General features: G+C 41.2%; 1 protein-coding gene across 1 annotated transcript in view; it reads right to left on the reverse strand.

The window, feature by feature from the left end:
- Positions 1–6,824: 6,824 nt before the first annotated feature.
- Positions 6,825–13,022, reverse strand: part of Tes (testin LIM domain protein) — a 38,513-nt gene continuing 32,315 nt past the window's right edge. The window contains exons 5-7 of the mRNA XM_034519505.2: positions 12,014–12,229; positions 11,496–11,654; positions 6,825–8,089 (exon numbers count right to left, since the gene is read on the reverse strand). Coding sequence (XP_034375396.1) covers positions 7,901–8,089; positions 11,496–11,654; positions 12,014–12,229 — 564 coding nt within the window. The 3' untranslated portion in view covers positions 6,825–7,900. The remainder of the gene's footprint in view (positions 8,090–11,495; positions 11,655–12,013; positions 12,230–13,022) is intronic.

Consider the following 13,022-nt stretch of genomic DNA (forward strand, 5'->3'; position numbering starts at 1 on the left):
GCCTAGAAATGTTATTTCCATCCTGTACATTGGTCAAAGAGTAAAGGGTAGACCAGAACAAGAGCCCCTAAACTGTGGATCATCGGCACCAGCTTCCTCCAGAAACATGGGAGAAGGTAAATCCTTGGGCTGAACCTAAGATTTACTGAATCAGAGAGTGTGAGAAATGAGTTGCAGTTACTTCAGAAGTCCCCAAGGTGACTCTGAGGCATGCTCCAGTTAGAGAATTATTGACTTATATCGAGAGTGAGAGCGTAGACAGGAAGCCCAGAGGCAAATTTACAGGGAACCTCAAGATGGCTGCCAGTTCCAAAATGAAGTGCTGGGTATGGTGGTAGAGATGGTAGGCACAGACTATGCAAATCCGTGTTTCAGATACCAAGACAGTCTGCATGGTAAGAATGCATGGGGTTAGAGCGTACCGTTCTGCAGGTGGTATGCTATGGCAAAATCGCAATGGCCCGTGGCTTAGAAGCTATGGCTTAGAAACGGATAAAGAAGGAGGAGAGGAGGAGGGTGAGGAGTGTGAGGAGGAGGAAGAGGAGGAAGAGGAGGAAGAGGAGGAAGAGAAGGAGGAGGAAGTGGAGGAGGAGTTATGAGATGGTGGAAAGCCAAGCCCAGTAACCAGCCACCTTAACGATGTCCTATTCTCCCTTATTCTGAAGTCAGATATTTGCTGTCCATTTAAGTGAATCCCTGCCTAAGAGTTGTGTTCCCAAATGATGTTGTGTCATCTCACAAGCTAACTCGATCTCCAAACTTCAGAAACATGCATGACAGCACATCTTCTGGTTAGAGAATCAATCCAAACAACTCCTGTAGTCATGTTGCTGGATTATAAATGCAGCAGCCTTTTCGTCTCTCCCTGGTTCAGGAAACTACTTCTGTGTTGGTTGACTACAGACCTAGCCCTCTGGGTATAAATTATGAGAGGCTAAGTTAGTCATAGACACTCTATTTATTTTTTACCTTTGATGGCATAATCCCATGACTTATTTGTAACCAGTGAAATAGAAGGGTAGGTTAGGTCTCCTGGGGGAATTCTGGAAACAGTTTTTCCCTCTGTCTAGAGTGTAAGACATCCATTTTCCTCCTGTCTCCCTTATCACTTACACTGGTGTCAGTTAGGGAGTTGTGCCAAAGAAGTGACAAGTCCTAGGATAGAGGCAACTGTCTAGCAGAGAGGACACAAACTCATGTGAGACGACTCTGGTTAGCTGGCAGTCCCGTCTATGTCTACAGAGACCCGGTTGTTTTCAATTATTGCTCAGGTGTTCCTGGTTGCTCATCTTTTTTTTTCTAGGAAACTATGGGGGCTGAACTTCAGCATGCCTGCCAGCCCCTTTTAATCCCAAACATCCAGATTTTTCAGGCTCACTTGGAAACCAGCCACCCATTCGGCCTCATTAGTCTCCTCATCCGACTCCCTCTGTTCCTGAACTCCGGCCTCTTTCTAGTCTGAAATCTAACTGCTGTGACTTCCTTATAACCAATGCCTCTTCATTTCATGGCTGAACTGAACTCATAGGTATATCTCAAAGTCTCTGGTATCCACTCCCTGCTCCATTCTCATTACCCCTTCCCCCTCCCCAATCCCCAATAGTCAGGTTGGTTGCAGTGCCTGAGAGGTAGGTAGGTGACTTCTTCATACAGTCTCTCTTGTTTGTACTAATTCCTTTTGGTTTTTCAGAGTCACAGTTTTTTAAAGCATGTTACAGTGCCTCAAACTTTAACCCCTATTTCTTTTCCAATCACTCGATTCCATTTTGTTTTGAATATTTAATAATTATCACCGTAAATAGCAGCTCTAATGGCATGCTCCCAGTGAAAGGGCAAACTAATTAGACAAAGCTACTTAGGCATTTGATAAGTACATGGAAGAGGAGAAAAAGGACACTTCAAGCTAGGACGTTTGGTGGATTGTGTGATTAGCCCCACATAATGCAGGGATGTGGGTTCTTTGTGTCCATGTGAGTTTCTATTTTCTGTTAAACTTCAGAAAAATTCTCCATATTCTTCGATAATGTCAGTCCCTGGCTCATGCTTTCTTCCCTTGTTGTTGTTTGTTGTTGTTGGGTGTTGACTTCAACAAACACATGGATTTTCATACAACACTTGGGCCAATTTTTCTATCTTCCTAAAATCCAATACCCCTACCTTCCTTCCTATCCAGCTGTAACTGGAGAGGAGATCCCGTGGGATTTTCCCAGGTGTCTGTTTTGACTCTTAAACCCAGATTTCTTTTGAACTATTCCGTGGTATCCCGGCCCTCAGTCAGACGTTATTTATGGAGAACCGACTGCAACATGCCTACACGAGATAATATTGACTAGCAATGGTAACTGGGTAGAAGGTACTTTTGTTATTGGGTGAAGGGCAAGATACCCTCGAAGAAATGCAACATTGAATAAAGATCAATAGTAGCCTTTATAAATGTCATTTAAAATGCCATTCAAAATAACCATAAAGGTTAATGGCATTTTGTTTTGATTGTTTCAAAATATATTATCAGATTAAATAGAAGCTACAATGACATGCTTCCCATGAAAGGACAGAATAATTAGCCACAGTTATTTAAGCACAGGTAAATATATGAAATGAAAAAAAAAAAAACCAAAACACACTATTAATCAAACCACAATGCTTGTCAGGTTGTGTGCTAAAACCTCTATCTACAGGTAAGAAATGTCTAGTAAGTGATTTTTTTTTTAAATGCAATCAGAGACAGTCTTAAGTTTTTTAAGGAGTCACAGACAAACTCATAAGACAAGTTCAGATATGCCAGGTCATTCTGAGACAGGGACTTAAAACTGTTCTTGGGTAGTGGTGTCTCTTTGGTTACCATAGTGAAGGTGGGAGATCTTAAACACTACACGGTACAAATTGCTGAAGGATGACTCATCCCTGAATCTCTTGCCTTTGGTGAAACTCATCTGAAACAGTTGAGTCATTTTGGAAATCTATGTTTAAAGACCAGTCACAGGTCATCGTGGTACAGCCAGGGCTTATTAAAAAAAAAAGAGACAATCTGTAGTATTTCATTTAAAAATAAACAGAAAGCCCGCACCTCACCTGGGCAGTACAGTAGACCTAGCCTGGTGACTCCAGCACAAAAAAGCTAGTAGGATCACCAACTATACAACCCAGGCCCAGAGCCAGGGCTTTTAGTCTGCTCGCCCCAACATCTACCCCATAGATGAAATGCTGGAGCATGTGAAGGGGCCAGTTCTGCAGATCCAAAGCTGGAGAGTTTCCATGACACAGGCCGGCAAGAGGAGATCTGAGAGGAGTCCCAGTGATGATCCAGTATTGACAGTGTAGCAGAAGCCTGAGGCCTTGAACCAGACTCATTGCAATGACTATCTGGAAGTAAAGCGGATTGGCCAAAAGGAGATCTGTGTGACACACTGTGAAACTACAGCCTCCACAGTGAGATGGTTTTGGTTATTTTTTTTAATTGTTTTGTTTTTATTTTGAGGTTTTAATTTTTTATTATTTTTTATTTTTATTTTTGTTTTCTTTTAGTGGGGAACTGCAAGGATAGAGAAGCCCCCCCAGGACTGAAGGTGCAGATGCTGTGAAGGAATAAAGAGATGAGTGGGATTGGGGGGGGCATGGTGTGAAATTCAGAAAAGATAAAAAGTTAAAAACAAACAAAAAATGATAAAAATATGTCTCATATGTGAAGGCCAACAAGCCATCCGAGCTACTGGAATTCCTTAAGTAGAACTGGAAAAAAAAAAAAAACCCATCAATTTCTCACAATCATTTGTCCAGGATTGTTCTGTATAGAGATGAACAGTGTACGTGCAGACTCCATGAAGGAGTTCCTGATCAATGAGTGTCCAGGGAAGGTATTGAGCATCTCTCACAAATAGTGAGCAGAAGCTGATGCCGAGTTTGCATCTTCTTTTGAATTTCCTGGACCCCAAGAAGTTTCTCCCTTCTCTTTCCTCATTGAACCCTCTCCTCTTGAGTTCCCATTGCTGTTCAGGGGACAGGAAAAGCAGAGATCACTGTCATGCCTTTTAATATCCAAGACGGTGGCTTTTGTGGAGAAAGAGGACATCTCCAGTCTTGCCTTAAGTACCAGCAATGGTTCTACGTGCTCTCCTAGTGAGCATTTTACTACTGTTAACTAGAATGACGTGGTTGTCAAATTCATGCCGTACCAGATTGAAAAAAAAAAACTCTTAAGTTCTGCTTCTGAGACATGAACTAGAATGAGGCTCTAATAAGAAAAAAAGTATTATGAGTCTATCAATACCCAGGTAATTAGAATTTTTTTAAAAATGTTCTACATTGTTCACATTTGGGAAAAGAAACACACAAATCCAAGTTTAAAACATAAATTTTCTTCAACTTCCCCTGGAAGTTAGTGTTGGCTTTTGTAGCAAGAGAACTCTTGGTCCCAGTTCTATTGCTCCACAGTAGGGGAAAACCTCACTGCTGCTTCACTGGTCAGTAGCTTCCTCAAGCATTTGCTTACTGCTTCTAGAATAATGGCGCTCAACCTTCCTAACATTGCAATCCTTCAGTACAGCTCCCCATGTTGTGGTAAGCCCCAACCATAAAATTATTTTTATTGCTACTCCATAACTATAAGTTTGTTACTGCTATAAATTGTAATGTAAATATTTATGTTTTCAGACAGTCTTACGAGACCCCATTGAAAGGGTCGAGACCTACAGGTTGAGAACCAGTATTGTAGAGTCTAGAAAAGAGGTCCTGGTAAATCTTATTTCAGATTCCTAAGACTTATAAAATTTGTTACCTTCTTTCATCTCATAAGGGCCTTTCTCTCCTTCCTTAAGGCAATGTTCCAAGTGAGAGAAAATTGCTATGCAACAGGAAACAAATTATATCCTGAATATCAGAGAAAAAATAATTTCATAGAATCAGCATTATACTTTTATAAGATAAAGTAATTCGAAAGCCTGTGTCTTATAGTCACTTAGGAAGAACAAACTTCAACTGAAAGATTGCTTCCATCTAATTGGCCTGTGGGCCTTTCTGAGGCATTTTATCATTACTATTTTTCTGGTTTGTGTGTGAGGCATTTTCTTAATTGTTAATTGATAGAGGCCTAGCCCACTGTGGGTGGTGTCATTCCTAGGCAAGTGTGCTTGAGCTCTGTTAGAAGGCTAACTGAGCAAGCCAAAACGAACAAGCCGGTAGAAACATTCCTCCGAAGAAACATTCCTCCGAAGTCTGTTTCAGTTGCTGACTCTAGGTTCCTGCCTGAGTTTCCTGCAATAAGGGATTCTAATCTATATGCCAAATCCCCACTGTTTATGATAACAGTGTTTATCTTAGCAACAGAGGCAAACAAGGACATCAACTAACAACACACATGTCATTTCCTGAGAACCTCTTAGCCAAGGAGGCCACGGTCTTATACTGTAAGGGTAAACTAACTACTGAACAGAGAGCCAGACCTGGTGGATCTACACAACACCCACACCTCATTTGTTCCATGATAGATAATGTAATTATTCTCTTAGTGAATGACACTTAGTTGCCAGCCTTCTTCTGCCTTAGCCAGAGGCATAGGGACAGCCAGGCGGACTTGGGAAGAGTCGGCTGTGGTAGTGTGAAGAGTCTATTCTGCTTTAATCTCATTTTGCCAATGGCTTGGGGAAAGCATTAAACTTTATAGTCAAAATGGACTGGAGAATATCTGCCGCTATTTAAGGCAAACGAAGTCGAAGATAAGAGTAAAGTGGTGTGTATGTCACCAGGACATTGTATGCTGAATTAGATGACAACCGTCAACAACGTTCTGTGTGTTCAAACTCCAAAAGGTAGTTTTCACCATCAGAGGAGCCAGAATGCAGAGGGGATGCAGTGTGCTTGTTAAGTACTTAAATGTGCCTACTCCGTGAGAGAGAGAGAGAGAGAGTGTGTGTGTGTGTGTGTGTGTGTGTGTGTGTGCTTCTAACAGGGCAGCAGTATTCAACAGTAACTCAAAACAAAACAAAGCAAAACAAAAACAAACAAGCAAAATTCCAAACCAAACATCCCGAGTATGTGTCAGAAAAACTATAATTACTAAGACGTAAAAATTCAGACTGGGGGTGGGGGATGTGCAGGATGTGTGTCCAGCATGCACAAAACTCTGAGTTTGACCAAGAAACAGTACAAACCAGGTCTAGGGTAGGTATACTGGTGTAGTCCCAGCAGTTGAAGAAAGAGACAAAGATGATCAGAAGTTCAAGGTCATCTTTGTCTACGTAGTGGTTTTGAGGCCACCCTAAGATACATGGGACCCTATCTCAAAACAAAACAACTAACCCAGTTTCAGATTAAAGGGAAAAAAAAAACACAAAAATACACACATAGGAAGTCTGCTAGTAATCTAGAATCCAGACCAAAAAATACTTAGTAAATTTTAAAGGATTCTATTTATAACTAGGAATAACGGGGTACACTTGAAATCTTAACACTTGGGAGGCTGATGCAAAATCGAGTCTGAGGTAGGCTAGTCCAGTCTACCTAGTGATACACCATTTCAAAGACAAAAACAACAAAAACAGAAACACACACACAAAGGAAAATTTCCTCCCAAAACAACTAAAAATGCAACACTTGACTCTCCTTTTAAAGTTTCACTAAAAGAATGACAGACTCCTGCATAACCTAAGCATTACTAAAAAGTCCTAGTTTAAATCATTGAAACCCATTCTTTGTAAGGAGAAATCAATCAGCAGCGGCCTAAACTTTTCTCAGGGATATTTTTACTCTTGAAGACAGCGCCCCCTGCTGTCCATGGTACTTAACTGCAGAAGAATTTTTCCACTCACAAAAAGGACATAGAAAGACAATTATTAAAGTGAAAGAGACTTTATTGTCAATAACATATAAGTCATTCCATTTAATATTTATAGTGCATAGTTATTTATGAAAGCATACAAGTGAAAACATTAAAAACACCCAAGGATGGGAGTGCATAGGCAAAGAACATAGCCTTTGTGTCTACAGCAAGATCAGAGGTAGCACAAGAGAGTATCCATCTGGTAACACTGTAAATCATGCAAAATTGAGTCAAGGCAGAAAGATGATATTAGCACAAGGTAGAATTCCCTGGGTACAAAACCTATACATATTCTTTGGATTTCCAAAATTAAAAAAACTAAAAAAAACAAACAAACAAACAAAAAAACCGTAAATGAATGGCCTACTTTTATGGTCTAGAAAAAAAAAAAAAAAGGTAATCTCTAAGAGCAAAGTGCACATATTGTTCCAACCACATACATATAAAATATTCAAGGCCACAGATGGAGGTCATAGATGAAAAAGAGAACACTGGGAGGTAAAGTAAATAGAGATGCAGTGAGACAGGCCCCTCTGCCTCAACAGGGGATGCAAAGGCTTGGGCATTGGGGCATCCATTATGGACCACACTGTCTGCCAGAAGGGAATTAACTGAGCTGATGCCGTCACGACATCAATCCGATCAACGAGGCAGGCTAAGTGTACAGCGTCATGTCAGGCAACATGTAATGTCCTTTACATTTCCCATGTGAAATAAGCTTAGAAGTTAAAACGGTCATCTCTCCCAGGACACTAATTTTAAGTGAATATATATATGTGTATATATTTGGCACTAGGGTTATGCAGCTTTACGGTTTGATTAAATTCAAGCTTCCAAACTCAAAGATTTAATGTGTAGAAAGAAAAGCTACAATTCTTTACTGTTTTTTTAAATCATGTGCTTAAAGCAGTCATTTAAAATTAAGACAGACAGAATTCATAAGGTTAAAAAAAAGAAAAATATTGGACAAAATCTTCTGGTTTTTTAAGGAATTTTTTTTTCTTTTATTTTTTTTTTCAAACTGCAGTTTATCATGAAATGCAGACCACTGTAGACAGCTATGGGTCAGTACTGCTTGGTGTTCTCTTAGGACATCATCTTCTTACACTCCACTGAACAGAAAACCATCCCTTCTACAGGCATGAACTTCTGCCCGATGAGACACTTGCTGCAGCAGGAGCACAGGAAGCACTCCGTGGACGCATGCCAGCTGAAGTTATTGTACGTCACTCGCTGCACTTCCGGGTCGATGGCATTGTGGCATCCTTGACATACCTGCTCAGGAAGAAAGCGAGAAGGAGAGGGTTACAGACTGACCACGCCAGCCACACCCGCACCTCAGGGCAAGCTGAATTTGAGTCTGTAGATGGTAAATTTTAAGAGGCTATAAAAGATATACAGGTGACAGTGACATCTTTGTGAAACACTGTAGTCAACGGGGACCTATATACTGAGCGTGGTGAGAAAGCAGGTAGCTAAGCCGGAGGAAGTGCTCCTAGATGTCCCTGAGCTGTTGGAAACGGGAAGTTCTGATGGAAAATGCCAAAGCACTGCATTTGGTTCCAGTCAAATTGTAGTAGATTTCACCAAAATAATTCAAATGAAGTTTATAAGATTATTTCCCCTCACTCATTAACACTCTGCAGTGGTAACATATCTGCGACACGGACGTGTCATGCCTATGACAGGAACACATGTGACTATTAACACCCACTAATTTCTAGAGAGTAGTAAACTAAAATCATACTCAAAGTAACTAAGGATTCGATTAAAAGTACAGACAGTATTTTGAGAAAGAATGATGGTTCGCGTCATAGATGCAACTTGTAGTTGATTCGCTTCTGTTCTGTCATAAGTTTAGTCACTGTTTATCTATGATCTATGCCATGAACTTTATTACTTTCTTTCCCTGCAGCACTCTTTTTTGTTTTGTCTTGGAAAAGGTATTAGGCTGGACCTATATTCTTGATACTTCCCTCTCCACCTCCCAAGTGCTGCGATCCTGGGTGATTTAGGTCGTGCTGGGGATCAAACCCAGGCCATCATGCATTCTATGCAAGTACTGTTTGAACAGAGGTATATTCCTAGCCCACATTCAGTATCCTGTGTATGTTATATTCCAATATACAAGTGAGATAAATATATGCATAATATCATTCTTAACATACACATGAAGAGAACAAGAAACAACCGTACATGTTATAGCAGAAGACTACCTCATGGAAAGCTCCAAAGCACTAGAGTCATTTGCATTGTTCCTATATGATCTGAATCAAAACGTGAAACATCTAAACTCTTTGTTTTACAAGAACTGAGGGCATACTATATGGCACTGACCAGCCTTAAGCACCCCTTGTCTCTTGGTTGGGGGTTACTGCAATGAGGACGGCCATTGCTGCGCAATGAGGCGATCCAGATGACACAGCCCCTCCAGACCTGAAAAATATTTTTTATATACTTTCCAGCTACATAGCTTCTTATTACAGAGACTGTATCTACAGGTCAATCAACTACCTCTTGGCTGGGAAACAGACAACTTTCTTTGCATAATGCAGATAGGAGTCCTGAATGCAAATGATACCCAATGTTAAAGCTGAAAATTCCTTCTGAGTCTACAGCTGCACGATGCAAACAGTTGCTTTTGCATGGAATTTCTGTGGTGTAGCAGCTCATGTAGAATGTTCTGGTTTTCTGTGCTTCATATTAGTCTTTTAACACTTTAAAATTGTGTGACACAGGAGCCATTTCACATGGAATATTTTATTTCCATATGATTTACTTTCTTTTTTCTTTCTGATTTGTAACATAAATTGTGGATTGATTTGTTATTAGATAGGACACAGCTTTTTCATTTTTAGTGACAAAGGAAGACAGAACTGTTCAATTACATGTGGAATTAAGGGAACTCTTTAGGTCAAAGAGCATCAAGTGGATATCCAAATGGCGTGCTGAATGTAGGGCTGGCGGCTCCATACAGCTCAGCTTCACAAATGCAGTCCATCACCATTCATCCTAAAATCTTACATATATGACTCCAGGTAAGACCAGCAGATCCTTGCTTATCCAGAAAACTCAAAGGTACATATGCATGGAGGGCCTGCATGGGGACTATACCCTTCAACACAGTGTGCCTGGCAGTGCATTTCCTGTGACGTAATCCTCACGCAGCCCAGAGAGCTATTTCCTTCCACCCTTCCTGCTTTCTTTTATTTGAACCCAAGGTGTGAGGTAACTGATGCTGTGTCGTCATGGGCGATCTGGCTGGAGAACACTGTGAGCCTTGCAGATGTGAATCCTGGGTGGCCAGTGGAAGCCTGGTGAGCACATGGGGACAAACCAGGTACCTTCCCATCTCACTCCTCCTTCCGGGTAAGTTTTACATCAGAAATGTCCTGTTTAGATTGAGGACATTTCTTCTGGTCTAAAAATGTTTTCTCTTCCACTTCTTTTTTAAATACTAAAATCTCTGCACAGATGAACACAGTGAGTTAAATAGTCTCCAGAGCTCTGCAGCCCATTGATCCTGCCCGGAGGAGATAAGGACAGCTTGTTTTAATAGTAGGCAAAGCCAATGGTTTACTTTACTGATGACATGATTTAAACGATTGGGTATTTTTTTTTTTCAAAACTGCTTGTTTTAAAAATAGATTTACTTCTCTGTCCACTGATTAGACACAATAATATGGAGAGGAGGTTACAAACACTGAATAAAGCAGTTTCATTGTTTAGACCTTGACTAAGGAAATCTTTATGGGTACCTGGGACTTCTGACACGCAAGTCAACCAAGGCTTAAGATCATGACTTCATTTTGGATCATCAGCCACGGTCAAGGACGGTGGCTTTTAAAAGCAAAATATCCAGGTCCTCATGGATTTATACTTAGTTCATAAAAAAGTAAGATCATACATGCTAAAAAAACAGAGCACTAAGATAGCCTTCTTCTATAGAGAAGGTTACCAACGATAGGAGTTATATAATATATTACTACATATAATATTGACTATCATGTTCCTGAGAGGAGAGAGGCCTGATGTGGGCCCCAAACAAATGAGAAATAAGAGAAAAACAAGTCAGTTGTTCAAACATTTCCTAAGTGGAGATCCTGAAGATAGAGAAAAAGGCAGCTGCTCCCCACACACAAACGCACGCTCACATGTACACACAGGATAGGCTAGCCAGAAAGAAAGGGATGGAGTTGGGAACTAGCAAAGCAGAAACACCACACGGGTATTTATATAAAACAAGGCCTAGGTGAGAGTGAGCAAAAGACAAACAGGAAGAACTAAACCCAGAAGGTAACGCACCTCGGAAATGTCATCTGAGTTAGATAGCTGCAGCAAGTGACAGGCAAGTCACTTAAGATCTGAACTGCTGAGCCATTTTAAATGGAATCTGATCTGTGGTAATAAGAATAAAGCCATTCCTATTAAGAAATTTTATTTAGTTCAGAAATTATTACCAAGGTTCATATATGGCAAATGCACAGGCAGAATGAGCCATTTTAAGGCAGTCTGTGCATTTATGGCTTCTGAGCTGCCTAGACTGAAACAGCCTATGAAGGAAGCACATGTTTTCTTTGTACGGGTTGGCTCTTGGCTTCCCACTTTTAGATGATGTAAAGAGAGGCAGAAAAGGAAGTCACTGCACAGGCTGAGGTGAGTGTGGCCCTGTGCTTCTTACCACAGCATGGTTCTTCACATAGCAGGGCTTGCACACAGGCTTGTCACTGACCATCACATATATTTTTCCTGCCAGGATGTTGTCGCAGTCAAAGCAGCAGAAGTGCTTCAGATGCCAATTCTGGTTTTCTGCTTGGGTATATTCATTGCTGAATATCAGCTAGCAAGAGGAGAAAAAAACAAAACCCATCAGGAATTTGTTTTCTTTACCCCACAGTAACACACCCAGCTTCTTTAGGCGGGTATTTAAACCTACAAGAGCAGATGCCTTCTTGGGGACTTAATATTTGAAAGTGGTAGCATCAGGCTTGGGTTTGTTATCAAAATCAATCTTTTGTTTCTGATCGTTTTTTTTCATTGGTGTAATCAGGGCACCCAGAACGAAAAATAACCAAGAATAACCAAGTTGCTTTGCACCATCAGCACCAGTACTTGTAGGATGCCTGTTGTCTCCTGGATGGCAGAGACCTGTGGGGCATAAGGGAGAGGCTGCCAGTGGGGTGGCCCTGGAGAACAGACCTCATCACAGCCAGCACAGCGGGGCTTCTCACTGTCACAGTAATGTCTGCCACAGTAGAGCTTCCCATTCTTCCAGAAGTAAATCATGTCGACCAGGAGTTCCCCACAGGTGCTGCAGATAAAACACGCCGGATGCCAGAGCTTATCGTAGCCAGCCCTTTCAGCATAGATGGCTGGGTCTCCTTCCTTCATGCTGTGTTTGCAGCAGTAACAGGACTAGGGGAAAGAAGCCAGACAACAGTTATCAGAGCACTGACAGCCTCAGTCCCCTGCATTGGGGTACACCGAGCAACCGTTTTTACAGAAATGACAATGCGGACCTAACATTTCTATGAACACATCCTCTTTCCCCACTGTGTTCAACACAGCATTGTTTCCCAAATGGAAGTCACTCATTGGGAAAAGGTTCATAGTTGTCTTCACCTCAATTTTCATGTCAGTTCTCTCAAAAATGATTACCTAAGAGCTATGAGTGAATGTGGAGAATCACACCTTAGTAACTGATATTTGATTGTATCCATGAGACATACATTACAGCCAGCTCAGACCTGATGCTTTATCTGCATCGTGATTCTCCTTTCAAGTCATTACAAAAAAAGAAACTCTCTGAAAGAGACTTTGAAATACCCTTGCCAATACAACTGCCCAGACTGAAGTCTGACTCGTAGTCATGATCTTGCAAGCAAATAGATTACCCTAAGTGTATTATTCCTATGTATGTGGGAAGATACACTCTCCGATTGGATCTGAGGCCTGCCTGCTTCATAAGAGGGAATCCATGCTTACTACTATAAACCCAGTCAGAATCCATGGCTGAGGAGGTCTCGGGCCCTAGCAGGGAACTTTCTATTGTCGTTCAGCTGCATTGATAGAGCAACAAACCGCCTTCTAAATGTTCCTGTTTAGCTCACAACCAAAGGCTACCGTCAGCCTTAATCGGCATGAATGTCCCATGAGCTCAGACTGCTCAGGGAGCACTGAGGATAAGTGATGGGTGACTGACCAGCTC

The sequence above is a fragment of the Arvicanthis niloticus genome, chromosome 15, assembly GCF_011762505.2.
Source record: "Arvicanthis niloticus isolate mArvNil1 chromosome 15, mArvNil1.pat.X, whole genome shotgun sequence".
Lineage (NCBI taxonomy): Eukaryota > Metazoa > Chordata > Mammalia > Rodentia > Muridae > Arvicanthis > Arvicanthis niloticus.